Source organism: Bos mutus, chromosome 12 (genome assembly GCF_027580195.1).
Source record: "Bos mutus isolate GX-2022 chromosome 12, NWIPB_WYAK_1.1, whole genome shotgun sequence".
Lineage (NCBI taxonomy): Eukaryota > Metazoa > Chordata > Mammalia > Artiodactyla > Bovidae > Bos > Bos mutus.
In genome coordinates, this window is record NC_091628.1 from 25,963,945 (window position 1) to 25,981,135 (window position 17,191).

General features: G+C 37.1%; 1 protein-coding gene and 1 pseudogene across 6 annotated transcripts in view; both read right to left on the reverse strand.

The window, feature by feature from the left end:
• The window catches only part of NBEA (neurobeachin), a 672,120-nt gene that overhangs the window by 315,568 nt on the left and 339,361 nt on the right, over nucleotides 1-17,191 (reverse strand). For all 6 annotated transcript variants that reach the window (XM_070380422.1, XM_070380424.1, XM_070380423.1 and 3 more), the window contains one exon: nucleotides 4,187-4,295. In XM_070380422.1, the coding sequence (XP_070236523.1) occupies nucleotides 4,187-4,295 (109 nt within the window). The remainder of the gene's footprint in view (nucleotides 1-4,186; nucleotides 4,296-17,191) is intronic.
• Nucleotides 5,912-6,603, reverse strand: LOC102267774 (charged multivesicular body protein 3 pseudogene; annotated as a pseudogene).

Genomic DNA, 17,191 nt, shown 5'->3' on the forward strand with positions numbered 1-17,191 from the left:
CTATTTGGAACCAGTCTGTTGTTACATGTTCAGTTCTAACTGTTGCTTCCTGACCTGCATACAGGTTTCTCAAGAGGCAGGTCAGGTGGTCTGGGATTCCCATCTCTTTCAGAATTTTCCACAGTTTATTGTGATGCACACAGTCAAAGGCTTTGGCATGGTCAATAAAACAGAAGTAGATGTTTTTCTGGAACTCTCTTGCTTTTTCCATGATCCAGCGGATGTTGGCAATTTGATCTCTGGTTCCTCTGCCTTTTCTAAAACCAGCTTGAACATCTGGAAGTTCACGGTTCATGTATTGCTGAAGGCTGGCTTGGAGAATTTTGAGCATTAGTTTACTAGCGTGTGGGATGAGTGCAATTGCGCGGTAGTTTGAGCATTCTTTGGCATTACCTTTCTTTGGGATTGGAATGAAATGTCTTACTTAAAAATGTTATGTTCCTGATAATTATATATAAATCAAAACTGTGCCATTTAATAGTGTTCCATGAGAAACGCTGGACTGGAAGAAACACCAGCTGGAATCAAGATAGCTGGGAGAAATATCAATAACCGCAGATATGCAGATGACACCACCCTTATGGCAGAAAGTGAAGAGGAACTCAAAAGCCTCTTGATGAAAGTGAAAGTGGAGAGTGAAAAAGTTGGCTTAAAGGTCAACATTCAGAAAACGAAGATCATGGCATCCGGTCCCACCACTTCATGGGAAATAGATGGGGAAACAGTGGAAACAGTGTCAGACTTTATTTTTCTGAGCTCCAAAATCACTACAGATGGTGACTGCAGTCATGAAATTAAAAGACGCTTACTCCTTGGAAGGAAAGTTATGACCAACCTAGATAGCATATTCAAAAGCAGAGACATTATTTTGCCAACAAAGATTCGTCTAGTCAAGGCTATGGTTTTTCCTGTGGTCATGTATGGATGTGAGAGTTGGACTGTGAAGAAGGCTGAGCGCCGAAGAATTGATGCTTTTGAAGTGTGGTGTTGGAAAGGACTCTTGAGAGTCCCTTGGACTGCAAGGAGATCCAACCAGTCCATTCTGAAGGAGATCAGCCCTGGGATTTCTTTGGAAGGAATGATGCTAAAGCTGAAACTCCAGTACTTTGGCCACCTCATTCGAAGAGTTGACTATTGGAAAAGACCCTGATGCTGGGTGCGATTGGGGGCAGGAGGAGAAGGGGACGACAGAGGATGAGATGGCTAGATGGCATCACTGACTCGATGGACATGAGTCTCAGTGAACTCCGGGTGTTGGTGATGGACAGGGAGGCCTGGCGTGCTGCGATTCATGGGGTCGCAAAGAGTCAGACACAACTGAGCAACTGATCTGATCTGATCTGACCTGATGCCATAAATGGCAATGTGGTATAGAAGATAGTTTAGGAATTTAGAGTTTCATTCAATTTCACACTTTATGTAAATTCTTTTTTCTCTGTATTCAGTTTTATATTCATAAAATAAAGGGCTAAAACAAGATTTTCTCTACAGAGTATCTTAGCTCTGGAATTTAGTGTATTCAAAGTGTTGTTGAATGATAACTACTCTCTTAATCTTCTCTACCTAATAATCAGTTGTCCTCTCAGCTATATGTATTCAAGTTCATTGGTATTAGAAACATAGGCAATCTTGTGTATCAAAAAGGTTCAATACAAACATGAACATGTGATGAAACATCTCTTTAATCCTAAGTCTTTTTTGTATAATGATTTACGTATAGAGTGACTGAATATTTTAATATTATCAAGTATTAATATGAGTCATATAATTATAAAAAAGTTTTATACATCTAAAATACACATATAATGAGTTCACATTCATTATTATGAAGTAAAAATCCTTCATGGAAGGTATATGAGCATAATCCTTTCAACTATCTCTAGATTTAGACTACCAAAGTCATGTCTTCCAGAGAAATAATCCTTCAGTAACCTAAGAAGGATTAATTCATTTTCCAATTTATCTTTTTGTACAGGGACTCACCAATTAGTACAATGATCTGTCTCCATAATGAGGTTAATATTTCATTAGCTCATTGGAGAGTAAAATTAAATTTTCATTTTTCTTCCTTAACAATTACAGTGGTTAGCCAAAAAACTTAACTGTTAAGTACCCATCTCAAATTAAATATACTTTTTTTCCTAATTACAGGCTTATATGGGAGATATAGAAATTCCTCAAGAAGTCCTAGTATAAAATGTTATGGCTTTTATAAAATCTATTACAATTTAAAAGTGGAATATGTTTGGTAAACTACACATGCACACAGATACACACACATCAATGCACTTTATTAATATAGCTTTAACCTAAAAGGAACAAATAGAAAATTTGGGTTAAAAAAAACAATGCACGTTTATTAAGTAACAATGATAATACTCTCAAAATTTGGTTTACATCAGTATTTTATGTGTACACAATCTAAAAACACTGAGTTGTTCACATTCCGTTCACAGCATCTATACCTCCTTTAGCTGTGTGTCCTTAATCAGAGAGATCTCATTTTCACCAAGATGGTGAAAATGGTATTAAGGGTGTGTGAAAACAATCTTACTCTTTAAATGTATAAAGCACGCATACACAGTACACAAACAAATAAACAGCATATTGGCTATAATTATAATAAATCATGGTAGGGGCTGATTAGGGTGACAACTATTTAAAAATTTTCGTTAGGGGGACAATAATGTACAAAGGTTGTAAAACATCATTCTTAGCTTAGTATCATCTTGGTTAAATATATGTTAGAGCTTGTAATTAAAATCTGATGGCTTGAAAATGTATCTTAAATGCTTTCACATGTCAAATATTGATCTGCTTATATCCCCACAAAATAACTTGCTTTTCTTAGTAGAAATATGATCAACTCAAAACTGATTCTGCAGGGAATTCAGTTAATATTCTAAACCTTATTACTAAAAGAGGTCAAAAGTCAACTGAACATTGCTATTTTGTCTAGAGTTCTGACATATCTTATACCTAAACATATTATTCAAAGCAGATAACTTAATCTTTTCTCATCATCCAGATTAGAGTATGATACCTGATTTATAAAGATTCGATGTTATTTATGGTTGGAAAGATACAAAACTTCATTCTGACAAACACTTAACTGTTGATGTATTTTTATTAGAATTTATATTTTTTTCAAATAAGACTGCTACAATCCCATATGACAGGTGTGTGGTGTCTCATTTGACAAATGAAGTGGATATTATGGTTATTATAACAAAACAGTTATTTCTGCCTTATTTTCAGCGAGGTAGATCAGAGATCTCTAGACCTATATCAACCTGCATGACTAAGAGAGCTGCTTTATTGAGATAAAAACCTCAAAACTGGAAATATGGGTTCTAGCTTCCAGCTGCACGACACTTGTTCATATGCTGTATCAGGAGCATAAATTGGTGGACTTAGGTATTATTTTCAAGGCCAACCTAAGTCTAACACCAGGTCACCTAAATATTTCTGAAAATAAGTTTATTGAATCAGGGTAATATGTCAAATAATTATTGACATGCTAGAAATATAAGAATAATATTTATTTTAAAAACTATTAGTATGTACTATGTACTACTTGGAATACCTTAAGTTTTTGAATATAAAATAGAAATGATAGTTTGTTCTTTATGCAAATTATAATTTGTGCTTATGAAGATTTTAAACTATTATGTTTCCATATATACATACAGATCTACATATACATCATATATAATAGGATTGCTTCATTTGTTAATAAAGTATAAATTATAAAAATAAAATATGAACTAAAATGATCTTTGGTCACTCTAAATAGAGATGAATACATTATTAAATAATAAATTAGAGAAGAGTAAAACTGTTTCTTCACATAACCACTATTACACCCATATCTAATGGTGTGTAAACTATGCTTAAAAATTACTAAAGGAATTGCACTGTAAAACTGTATGTGCCTTTAAGAATAAGTTAGAACAACCTCAGTCTATCAAGTGGTTAAGCATAATGCTAGAGTAGTCTTTTCATATTGCAAATGAGGTAATAAGAAATAAGTGCCCTGTCTGACATTTACTAAAGCTTTTAAAAACAACTGAAATGCCTTCAGTGAAACTTTCGTCTCGAAAAAAAAAAACTTATATAAGGTTACCATTGGTGACAACTGACTTGTAAGAGAAAAGCAGAATTTAATTCACTCCCCAAACCTTACCTCAAACTCTGCATGTTTATGTACATCCTCAGCTCTCTGTCTGTTCAAAATAAACTCAGCTTCATTTGCAACACGAACTATATGGTCCTTCATAGCATGGCATAGCAATCTGAAAAGAAAAATACCTTTGGAATTAATATTAATAACTGTGCAACTCAACTTTTTTCAGTAATCAAATTTCAGTATTGTAAATATTAACTATGCATAAATTTTAGATAAGTCTAAATCATACAATTACAAAATATGCTATTAAACTGTTTCAGCAATGCCTTTTAAATATAGTGTGTCTTGTGAACAAATGATTCAGTTAATTTAATAAAGTTATTAAACACAAGAAAAACAAGGATTTTGGACACTTTTAAAATGGTTAAAACAACAGAATTCAGTGTCATGAAAGTAAAGTTTTACCCAAAACCTGGATAATCGTACGTTAGAAAATCTAGACTGGATTCTTAACTTTAATTAATATAGACACTAGGACTAAATTACATCTAAAATTCGCTTATATGCTCAATCCTTAATTCTAAGATAGAACCTTCCTGAAACAAATTCTGAGGAGCAGTGAGTTCAAGATAGTTTCTCACTAGAAATCTTACAAAAATCTATGTCTGTTCTGACATAAACTTTGTTATCCCATGGTGAGATTTGGGTTAAATTGACTGTCACTCTAGGAACAGCAGAACTTCCTGGCCATATGACGGAGGCCTCACTTAAGAGGAACGCAGGCACATTCCAAAGGGAATATTGTCTAGTTTTCAGGATGGATGTTAACAACGTAAGTTATTCAAAGAACATAAGAGTAAGGGGAAATCTACTAGAAGCCATAATACTTGGCTCTAACTTGGAAAGTGGCTCAAACACTTCTGTAAATAATGTTGGAGGGCAAACAATCATACAGATAGTCTTAAATTTAATCACTGAGGAAGCTGGGAAAATAAAAGAAGTTAAAGACTAAACTTCCCAACTATTAACTTTTGATGACCTCATTGGTCTATATTTTATAGATAATCTTCAAAAGAGAAGAGGTTGGAGTCTTTGGTTCAGTGGCTTTATCTAGTGCATGAAGGCTGAAGAAAGCCAGGAAGAAATCTAATATGTGTGAATCAGTGCAGATTATATTTAAATAGATTAACAGAAGACAGCAGGAAGGGAGAGACTCAGGGTCTGGCTGGTTAATAGGTATTATACCATTCTTAGCAACAAAACAGTGGATGACCAAAGCCAAGAGGCATGGCGGCAGAGCAGGGGATGGGGTAGGAGAGATTCATGCCTCAGATACACCAGAGAAAACTGTATTGGTTGTCTGAAAGTCTGTCCTCCCAGTTCTTCACTGAGGAGTTATACATCAACTAATGCATGATATGTTTGTATGTGTGTTTTTTTTAAAGCAGAAATTTATTAAGATCCATTTATATAGTGTTTTACAGACCAAGTATACACACACACACACATACACACACACACACACACAGAATCCTCAACATTCAGGCAATCAACACTATTCTCAGAAGTGCATTTTAAGAAGACAGACTTCTTTGCCCTCATCTCCTAAAATGACACTTCTGTTTATACTCCTAAAAATGATGAATTTACTACACCGCCTCTCAAGAACAATCCCACTGAATCCCAAAGCCTCTTCAGAGGGTGAAGAAAGATTAGCAGAGAACCTTCTCCACAACACAGTGCCACACCCAGATGGGTAGTGCAAGAGACACAGAAATGGCTTCAAGGAGTGTATGCCCAATAATGGGGCTGTGAGGAGAGGCTGGGGGCCCTACAATACTGAATGGCTTCCAGGGCCTCTTATTCCTCCTCATCTTCTCATGCAGCACGGCTCCTGGAGATTTAGGCTCCGGGAGTACATCTGGCACCTTACTAGGTGCTTTGCCTAAAGCCCCTATGGTGATGTCAAACAGAATTCTGTCAATTTCTATTGCTGCTGCTTCTTTCATTTCTTCTTGATTGCCCATGCTTTCAAAAGTGTCCTCTAACATCTTTTCTATGATCCCAGTCTTCATCGTCTCTTTGGACAGCTCCCACACGGTGGCCTGGATTTCCAAGATCTTCACAAGATGCTGCATGGCCTTCATCACCTCTGTGTTCTTCTGCAAGAGAACCAGCCACTCACACAACTGTCGGCTGGTTCTTCACCCCTGTGAGCACGGAGTTCATGTGCGCTTTGGATGTACAGAGCTTGCTCATGGCCTTCCTTGACCTGAATCATCTCCTTGGCCAGAACCATGCAGACATCCTTCTGATCCTTTCTGGCAGCATCATTCATAGACTGTTTCACTTTTTCTTCTTCTCTATGGATATCTCATATCTGCCCGTCAACGACTCTCATTTCTTATCTTTAGTGACCATTCACTGACCAGCTCTTCCGGCGGCTTCTCCTGGGTTTTTCCAAATAGCCCCATGGCGAACTGAACTGAACTTGCACTTCCCAGCTTTCCATTCCCTGAGCCCAGGCAGGTCACAGGCAGCTGCTTGGGTGGGGCCATTGAGAGGCATGTGTGATGTTTTATTTCCATGCCTCTACTTATCTGACTCTTTTAAAGGGGAGCTAAAAATCCCCAAATCTAAGATTCCTTTAGAATCTTCAATTCTATCTCACTTCAGGAAGTCACTCTATTGGCCATAATCAGCTTCACATATTATATTTTTAAGCTCAAATAATCTACTCTGTGTCACAGTCACAGATAAGAATCCTAACCTTTCTCTCTTCCCTTCACTTGTCTCTCCCTGGTTCTAGGCAAAAAAAAAAAAAAGACTTCCAACTTCCACTTCTGTGATCCCTCTGTTTTCTCTTAGTCCTTCATCCACTGCTCAATTTATTTCCTTTTTCACTAACTTGGATCCCGTGATTCCACATTTTAAGCATCCTCTTGCAGCACCTTCACTCAATCCGTGATCTGTGCTACAGCTGCTTAGGAAATATGTAACGCTAGGTAAAGATGGGGGTATCCCTTCTCAGTCCTACATCTGGACCTCTGAGGAAACTTAAGTTGACTTTTCTAAGCTAATTTTGTTAATGCTGTATTCCTCGTCATGTGTGGTTATTTAGGTCTCTGTTTTTATTAATTAGTGGAAGTTAATGATTAGAAAAAAATTTCTTTAAATGCCTAAATCTAAAAAAATCTCTCAGACTTTCTCAAGGAGCTGCGTGTATGTGTTGACAGTCCTTGAGCACTCAACCAGGCAGGTTTCAACCCTACCTTTGTGTTTACTTCCTGCTGCCACAGAATCTTAGCATCCACAGGTGAGAGTCTGGAACTTTCTCCTCTTTCCAGAGCATGAAAACTAAGCATGTGCAGGGCCCTTTAGAATTTCAGAAGTATGTCCGAGCTTTTCAAAGTGCTGTGTACATTTTGGAGAAGGAAATGGCAACCCACTCCAGTACTCTTGCCTGGAGAATCCCATGGATGGAGGAGCCTGGTGGGCTGCAGTCCATGGGGTCCCTAAGAGTCGGACACGACTGAGCAACTTCACTTTGACTTTTCACTTTCATGCACTGGAGAAGGAAATGGCAACCCACTCCAGTGTTCTTGACTGGAGAATCCCAGGGATGGGGGAGCCTGGTGGGCTGCCATCTACGGGGTCGCACAGAGTCGGACACGACTGAAGTGACAGCAGCAGTGTACATTTCACTCCCCTGCTGTTCCTCTCAAGCTTTTCGGTTTGTCTACCATTGGCCTCAATTGTTCTCTATCACCTCAGGCAATGGCAACCTAAGATACTGGCCTATAAAGGCCTTCAACAAACACCCTCAGTAAAGCAGCTTTCTTTTCACACTGGGCCAGTTCCAAGTTAGGCAAAAGGAATCTTTTAACCTATTCTTCCAGGGAGTCACTAGACAGATCAAAAGTAAGTGATTAAAATTCTTTGCTAATGATGTCTATTTCCCTCTGGCAGAGTGGCTTATAATGTGTGCTTTTTTAATTGTTTCCTTTGAACTGGGAAGCAAAGGTTGGCACTGGAGTTAAGTTAAAATGTCACAAAATTACTGCACCATCACACCCCCTAATAGTTTTTGAAAATATTTTTGTTGTGTATACAATTTTTGAGACTTTTTTCTTCAAACATTGAAAGTATTATGTCCTTATCTTCTAGCTTTCTTTGTTGCTGTCATTCTACTTTCCCATTTTTCTAAATGATCAGTTCCTTCTTTCTGGGTGCTTTTACCTCTTTATTTTTGGCTTTGCCCAGTTTCAGTACCATGTGTCTAGCCTGGGTTTCTTTTTATTTATCCTATTTGAGGTACACTGTGATTTTCATATTACTATATTTTTATTTTCAATCAGCTTTTAAAAATTCACAAACATTATCTTTTAAAATATTTCATTTCACCTACTCTGTATTTATTTTCCTTTTTTAATTCTGATGATTTACAAATTAAACTTTCTTATTCTACCTCCACACCTCTTAATATCACTTTCATTTTTCATTTCTTTCTCTTTCTGCATTTTGGGTAAAAATCTCAAAATCTATTTTTCAAGTCAGTGTAATTCCCTTCATCTTTGTATAATCTGATGAATCATTAATACACAAGAGTTTTTCCAAATTGTATTTTTAAAATCTATGAAACTGTTAGTCACTCAGTAATGTCTGACTCTTTATGATCTCATGGACTGTAGCCTGTCAGGCTCCTCTGTCCATGGGATTCTTCAGGCAAAAGTAGTGGAGTGGGTTGCCATTCCCTTCTCCAGCAGACCTTCCTGGCCCAGGGATCAAACCCAGGTCTCTTACATTGTAGGCAGACTCTTTACTCTCTGAGCCACCAGGAAAACTAAAAAAAAAAAAAAAAAAAAAATATATATATATATATATATATATATATATATATATATCCCCAAGGACTATCAAGATTAGAATTAAGAAATTCAGGAAATAAAATAGTACAAAACCGAATGAATAAAAAGAGACCATGGGAAGCTTTGAAAAACTGAGGTGACAGAATTTAAGGCTTTCCTGAGCAACCAGGAAAGCCATATTCATATTCATCCTAGGGGTAGGATGTGAATGTTCTACAGCAGAAGATAACCCTCACTGCCCATTCAGCTTTATTCACTCTTCAATCTGTTGAAATCTGACTTTAAGATCATCCTATATTAAGCACTAATCTTGTCAATTTTATTTATTTTTAATCTGCTTCTGTATTACTTAAACATTGTTTTAATTCAAGCCTAATCATCTGTCATCCAATTACAACAGCCACCCGATTTCTCTGACTTTCTCAAATCTTCAGTTCCTCTGTTACATTTTTCGCTGTGCCACTAGTGTTATTTACACTTCTTGGCTACTTTTATTGACAAGATAATAGTTAAACATTATACATAGACATCGGTCTCGGAGAAGGCAATGGCAAGCCACTCCAGTACTCTTGCCTAGAAAATCCCATGGATGGAGGAGCCTGGTAGGCTGCAGTCCATGGGGTCGCTACGAGTCGGACGCGACTGAGCGACTTCACTTTCACTTTTCACTTTCACTTTTCACTTTCACACAATGGAGAAGGCAATGGCAACCCACTCCAGTGTTCTTGCCTGGAGAATCCCAGGGACAGCAGAGCCTGGTGGGCTGCCGTCTGTGGGGTCGCACAGAGTCGGACACAACTGAAGCGACTTAGCAGCATAGACGTCGGTCTACTTTTCCAACTTTTTTTTTTTTTTAACTTTTCCAACTTTATCTACCGCCTTTTCAATATATGTTTTTTTTGTGTTTCAGAGGACATAGTTCTTTTAATGATTCATGCAACTTCAGGATTTCTGTACGTGCTACTTCTTTGTGGAACTCTTACCACTCACTCCTCTCCATACAACTAAGAGACCTTGTCCCAATTTCTCAGATGTTCTGGGAATTATATTTATCACGCTGTCTTATGGACTTCTCCCCCTCTTTTTTCCTTTTAACAAGTCTCTCTTAGACTGTGAAGTTCGTTAAATGAAGTACAATCCCTATTCATCTCTGTATCCAACATGATTTGCATGGTAGCTGTTGAGAAACATGGACTCACTAATAACACATGACTAAATGGAAAAAATGACTGAATGAATTCCTGAGCAGGTTATGTAGGAAGGAGGGGAAAAGAAGAAATATAATTTTAATGATAAATTAGCTTAACACTATAAAATTCTATTATATATTTAGCACATAGAAAACGGGTAAATAAAAATATCATATAACTTGGTAATTATGGAACATTTTCTTCCTCAGAGTATCTGTACAACACAGGAAGTAAATGAACTGGTCTTCATCTTCTACTCTAAGTTTATTTTTCAAAGGGACTAGAAAAAGAAAACAATTTGTTGAATCCCATTCATTCTTCTTCTAGAATGGAGCTGTCATAGATACAGGAAAGCAATCAGGGAACAAAACAAAGCATTCTCTTCCAAATGGAATACATATCATTATGGCAAGTTCTGTTTACTAGGAAGTCTCTAATTCTATGCAATTTGTTATAATTTAAATTGTTTTTCATTGATTAGAAGCCCTGAGATCCTGAATTTTAAATATAAATAGTTTCTGTTGTTTTATTGAAAGAAAAAATGTCAACAGAAAAGGCAAATAAATCTTTCATCCTCTATAGATGAATGGGAGAACAGAAGGAAGAACTAGTTTATTTTTAAATTCTGCTTTTTATTAATGTTATAAATTTGGACAAATAATTTTCCATGTGTCTTAAGTTTTAGTCTTCTGATTAGAAAATGGGTGTGTAATGTCTCACATATCCTAAAAACTAGAAGAAATAGTACATGCTCAAGCTGTAAGATTAGATTTTTAGATCCCGATTTAGTCAAGAAGACAGGTCCTTATCAGAAGAGAAGTGGCCACACAGTGTAGGAGCAGATGTAATACCTCTGCGTTAATTTCAGTGGCCCCAGAATGTAAAAGGAAAGGCATAAAGTTTCTGGTGACACTGTAAGGAAAAGTTTGACTGAATCAGAAAAGTTCAATTTCTTCCTGTGATTTTTTTAAAGACTATTAAAAAATCTGGAAAAAAATACGATTCTCATTTTTCAATTTAAATAATATAAAGTTCAAAGGAGATTATAATTTTTAAAATAAAATTATGTCCATATTTGCTTTATTGGATAATAAAAAACATAAAGGTATTTTTTATTGTTTTAAATCTTATTTTCACAAAAAAAACTAGAGTTGATTTTTTTTTTTTTCTTTTTTTAATCCTACATAGTGTGCCTCTATCTGTTTAGGCCCTAAAAGAAGCCTTCCCCAATCATCACTGTCTACAGGAACAGGTCCTTCTTCTACAGTCAATGCAATTTTTATACCATTTTTTTTGCACGACTTATTTATAATGCCTGTGACATTTTGAACTGTTTAACATTTTGTGCATATAAACTCTAACTTCTCAATTACAAATTACTTTCAGATGAAGACCAGATGTAAAATGTATTTATATCACTGCTAACACTATTTAACAAGTATTTTATAGCATTTATTCAGTTTTTTTTCCTGTATGTATGGTAATTATATAGAAATTAAGAATGTCAGAAATACCTGTACTGCTATTACACTATTTTTGGTAATTAGAAAATAACTAATCCTTTTAGCTTGGACTGTGACTCTTTACAACAGTCATGCTATAAAATAAGTATTCTGTTTTTCCACACATTGTTCTGTAGAGAGCAACTGAGGGATATAAATCGTCTGTGTTGTCACCTTATGAATATGGGAACTAATCAGCCTATAATCAAAGCATTGAAGCCATTACCCAGACACCTTGGGGAGAGTTCCTAGACTAAATTAATGGCCAGGCCATGACTATGTGCACACGTGCTCAGTTCCTCAGTCGTGTCTGATTCTTTGCAACACCATGGACTGTAGACCACCAGGCTCTTCTGTCCATGGTACTATCTATACAGGCAACAACACTGGGGGAGCTGCCATTTCCTCTCCCAGGGGGTCTTCCTGACCCAGGATTGAGCTCATGTCTCGTGCAACTCTCACACTGGCAGGCAGATTCTTTAACACTGAGCCACCTGGGAAACCATGCCATGACTGGTTTTTTGAATCCTAGCTGGCATTTGCTTGTAGTAAGAAAGAACAATAAAAACAACAACAAAACTATGTCTTTAGGAAAAAAGGAACAGGAAGAAATATGGCACTGAAATGACTCTACCAAAAATAGGGTACCTTTCCCTTTTCATTGTTTTAAATGTAAGAAACCATTTGTGTCTTATGAAATAAACTACTTCAGTTCAGTTCAGTTCAGTCGCTTAGTTGTGTCTGACTCTCTATGACCCAAGAATTGCCCCACACCAGGCTTTCCTGTCCATCACCAACTCCCGGAGTTCACTCAAACTCAGGTCCATTGAGTCGGTGATGCCATAAAGCCATCTCATCCTTTGTTGTCCCCTTCTCCTCCTGCCCCCAATCCCTCCCAGCATCAGAGTCTTTACCAATGAGTCAACTCTTCGCATGAGATGGCCAAATTATTGGAGTTTCAGCTTTAGAATCAGTTCTTCCAAAGACCACCCAGGGTTGATCTCCTTTAGAATGGACTGGTTGGATCTCCTTGCAGTCCAAGGGACTCTTAAGAGTCTTCTCCAACACGACAGTTCAAAAGCATCAATTCTTCGGTGCTCAGCTTTCTTCACAGTCCAACTCTCACATCCATACATGATCACTGGAAAAACCAAAGCCTTGACTAGAAGAACCTTTGTTGGCAAAGTAATGTCTCTGCTTTTGAATATGCTATCTAGGTTGGTCATAACTTTCCTTCCAAGGAGTAAGCATCTTTTAATTTCCTGGCTGCAATCACCATCTGCAGTGATTTTGGAGCCCCCAAAATAAAGTCTGACACTGTTTCCACTGTTTCCCCATCTATTTCCCATGAAGTGATGGGACCAGATGCCTTGATCTTTGTTTTCTGAATGTTGAGCTTTAGGCCAACTTTTCCACTCTCTTCTTTCACTTTCATCAAGAGGCTTTTTAGTTCCTCTTCACTTTCAGCCATAAGGGTTGGTGTCATCTGCATATCTGAGGTTATTGATATTTCTCCCAGCAATCTTGATTCCAGCTTGTGCTTCCTTCAGCCCAGCGTTTCTCATGATGTACGCTGCATAGAAATTAAATAAGCAGGGTGACAATATACAGCCTTGACGTACTCCTTTTCCTATTTGCAACCAGTCTGTTGTTCCATGTCCAGTTCTAACTGTTGCTTCCTGACCTGCATATAGGTTTCTCAAGAGGCAGGTCAGGTGGTCTGGGATTCCCATCTCTTTCAGAATTTTCCACAGTTTATTGTGATCCACACAGTCAAAGGCTTTGGCATAGTCAATAAAGCAGAAATAGATGTTTTTCTGGCACTCTCTTGCCTTTTCCATGATCAAGAGGATGTTGGCAATTTGATCTCTGGTTCCTCTGCCTTTTCTAAAACCAGCTTGAACATCAGGAAGTTCACGGTTCACGTATTGCTGAAGCCTGGCTTGCAGAATTTTGAGCATTACTTTACTAGCATGTGAGATGAGTGCAATTGTGTGGTAGTTTGAGCATTCTTTGGCATTGCCTTTCTTTGGGATTGGAATGAAAGCTGACCTTTTCCAGTCCTGTGGCCACTGCTGAGTTTTCCAAATTTGCTGGCATATTGAGTGTAGCACTTTCACAGCATCATCTTTCAGGATTTGAAATAGCTCAACCCGAATTCCATCACCTCCACTAGCTTTGTTTGTAGTGATGGTTTCTAAGGTCTGCTTAGATACCACATTCCAGGATGTCTGGCTCTAGGTGAGTGATCACACCATCGTGATTATCTGGGTCATGAAGCTCTTTTTTGTACTGTTCTTCTGTGTATTCTTGCCATCTCTTCTTAATATCTTCTGCTTCTGTTAGGTCCCTACCATTTCTGCCCTTTATTGAGCCCGTCTTTGCATGAAATGCTCCCTTGGTATCTCTAATTTTCTTGAAGAGATCTCTAGTCTTTCCCATTCTGTTGTTTTCCTCTATTTCTTTGCATTGATCACTGAGGAAGGCTTTCTTATCTCTCCTTGCTATTCTTTGGAACTCTGCCTTCAGATGCTTATATCTTTCTTTTCCTCCTTTGCTTTTCACTTCTCTTCTTTTCACAGCTATTTGTAAGGCCTCCCCAGACAGCTATTTTGCTTTTTTGCATTTCTTTTACATGGGGATGGTCCTGATCCCTGTGTCCTGTACAATGTCTTGAACCTCCGTCCATAGTTAATCAGGCACTCTATCAGATCTAGTCCCTTAAATCTTTTTCTCACTTCCACTGTATAATCATAAGGAATTTGATTTAGGTCATACCTGAATGGTCTAGTGGTTTTCCCTACTTTCTTCAATTTAGGTCTGAATTTGGCAATAAGGAGTTCACGATCTCAGCCACAGTCAGCTCCCGGTCTTGTTTTTGCTGACTGTATAGAGCTTCTCCATCTTTGGCTGCAAAGAATATAATCAATCTGATTTCGATGTTGACCATCTGGTGACGTCCATGTATAGAGTCTTCTTTGTGTTGTTGGAAGAGGGTTTTGCTATGACAAGGGCGTTCTCTTGGCAAAACTCTATTAGCCTTTGCCCTGCTTCATTCTGTATTCCAAGGCCAAATTTGCCTGTTACTCCAGGTCTTTCTTGACTTCCTACTTTTGCATTCCAGTCCCCTATAATGAAAAGGACATCTTTTTTGGGTGTTAGTTCTAAAAGGTCTTGTAGGTGTTCATAGAACAGTTCAACTTCAGCTTCTTCAGCATTACTGGTTGGGGCATAGACTTGGATTACTGTGATACTGAATGGTTTGCCTTGGAAATGAACAGAGATCATTCTGTCCTTTTTGAGATTGCATCCAAGTACTGCATTTGGGACTCTTCTGTTGACCATGATGGCTACTCCATTTCTTCTCAGAGGTTCTGCCCGCATTAGTAGATATAATGGTCATCTGAGTTAAATTCACCCATTCCAGTCCATTTTAGTTTGCTGATTCCTAGAATGTCGATGTTCACTCTTGCCATCTCCTGTTTGACCACTTCCAATTTGCCTTGATTCATGGACCTGACACTCCAGGTTCCTATGCAATCTTGCTCTTTACAGCATCGGACCTTGCTTCTATCACCAGTCACATCCACAACTGGGTATTGTTTTTGCTTTGGCTCCATCCCTTCATCCTTTCTGGAGTTGTTTCTGCACTGATCTCCAGCAGCATATTGGGCACCTACCGACCCAGGGAGTTCCCCTTTCAGTATCCTATCATTTTGCCTTTTCATACTGTTCATGGGGTTCTCAAGGCAAGAATACTGAAGTGGTTTGCCATTCCCTTCTCCAGTGGACCACATTCTGTCAGACTACTTAACTCTCACCAAAGCTAAAATAATGGTGCCTAGAAGGAAAGTCCATTTGAAGTCGTTCTCAGAGGGACTAAAAAAAACCTAAATACATATATATATATGCATATATTTTAAAAATATGGTTCTAAATGTAATTCAGACAAAATTTATGATTACTAATCTTGAAATAATTTCCTTTTTACTTGAAATTTAGCCATTATTAAATGGGAGCTGTTTATCTTCGTTTTCAGTAAATGTATTATTCATTGTCAATATCTAAATTTAAGTCTATAAATTAGCGATACTGTTTAAGATCTATAAATTTTGTAAAAGCACAGAATTTTTTACCTGATTTATGAAGCTCATATGTTTAATAATTTACTAATATTTAAAATGAATAACTGAATAGTAAGAAAAAAGTATAAATAAGGTATTACATGAAAAAATATAGAGGGAACTTTGTTTTTAGGCAGTTCTATGGTTTCTTGGTTCAAAATCAGAATCTCAACTCTAAGAAAAAAGTTTCTTATAGAGTCTGAAGGTGCTGGTTTTTCAAACATGTGCTTTGCTGTGCTTAGTTGTTCAGTCGTGTCCGACTCTTTGCGACCCCATGGACTGTAGTCTTCCAGGCTCCTGTGTCTATGAAGATTCTCCAGGCAAGAATAATGGAGTGGGTTGCCATGCCTTCCTCTAGGGGTTCTTCCCAACCCAGGGATCAAATGCGGGTCTCCCGCATTGCAGGCACATTCTCTACTATCTGAACCACCAGGGAAGGCCAAAAATACTGGAGTGGGTAGCCTATGTCTTTTCCAGGGAAACTTTCCCATCCAGCAATCGAACCCAATCTCCTGCACTGTAGACAGATTCTTTACAGCTGAGCTACCTGGGAATCCCCTTTTTAAAACATAGTTTTTGCCAAATCAAGGACACGAAACAAACTCAAGCAAACTAAAGCTTATTGGTTCAATTATTAAATAGCATTTGTTAAATTAAAGAGGATATTAAAGTTTAGGTTATATTATCAGTAAAAAATTATACTTGAATGCAATATGCTTCTCTTCTTCAAAATGTAAGAAATGTAAGGTATGTATTTTTCAGATTTTAAAAAACAAACCAATAAATTGGAATCTCATGAACCATAGGTCAAATTCCATGCTAAACAAGAATATATTCTGACTTGTCATGAATATTCATTAATTGTATCCTATACATTTCCAAAAGAGTGATAAAGGTTTATTTTAGGCAAATGATTAATTTATTTCAAAAGATTACTCAAGTTCTATAATTTAAAAGTCTTTCTTATTTGCTTTATAGTTCAATTCATATTTTAATAATTTAAAATCCAATTATTATTGCCAAGATATTATAGGCAATTTTACATCCCATTAACCTTGCTTTGTTTTAATTATAAAGATCCTTTGTTAGATTCCTTTAAATGATCCAGTTTATAATTTCAGCCTGTCCTAGGGAGTATTTTAATTCAGCTGCACATTCATCAACTGTTTTTGTCCTGTTAATTGTAGACAACTGCACAATTGCTTTCTCCACCTATGATTGATGAATTTTATTCACGAGTGTAGATGTTAAGTAGCATAAACATTTATAACAATTTCCACTTAAAGATTTTTATCTTCATTCCCACAAGGACAAATTAAAACTGATATTTAACAACCAAGAGAAAACATTTTATGCATGTTTCATTTTACAGTATTAG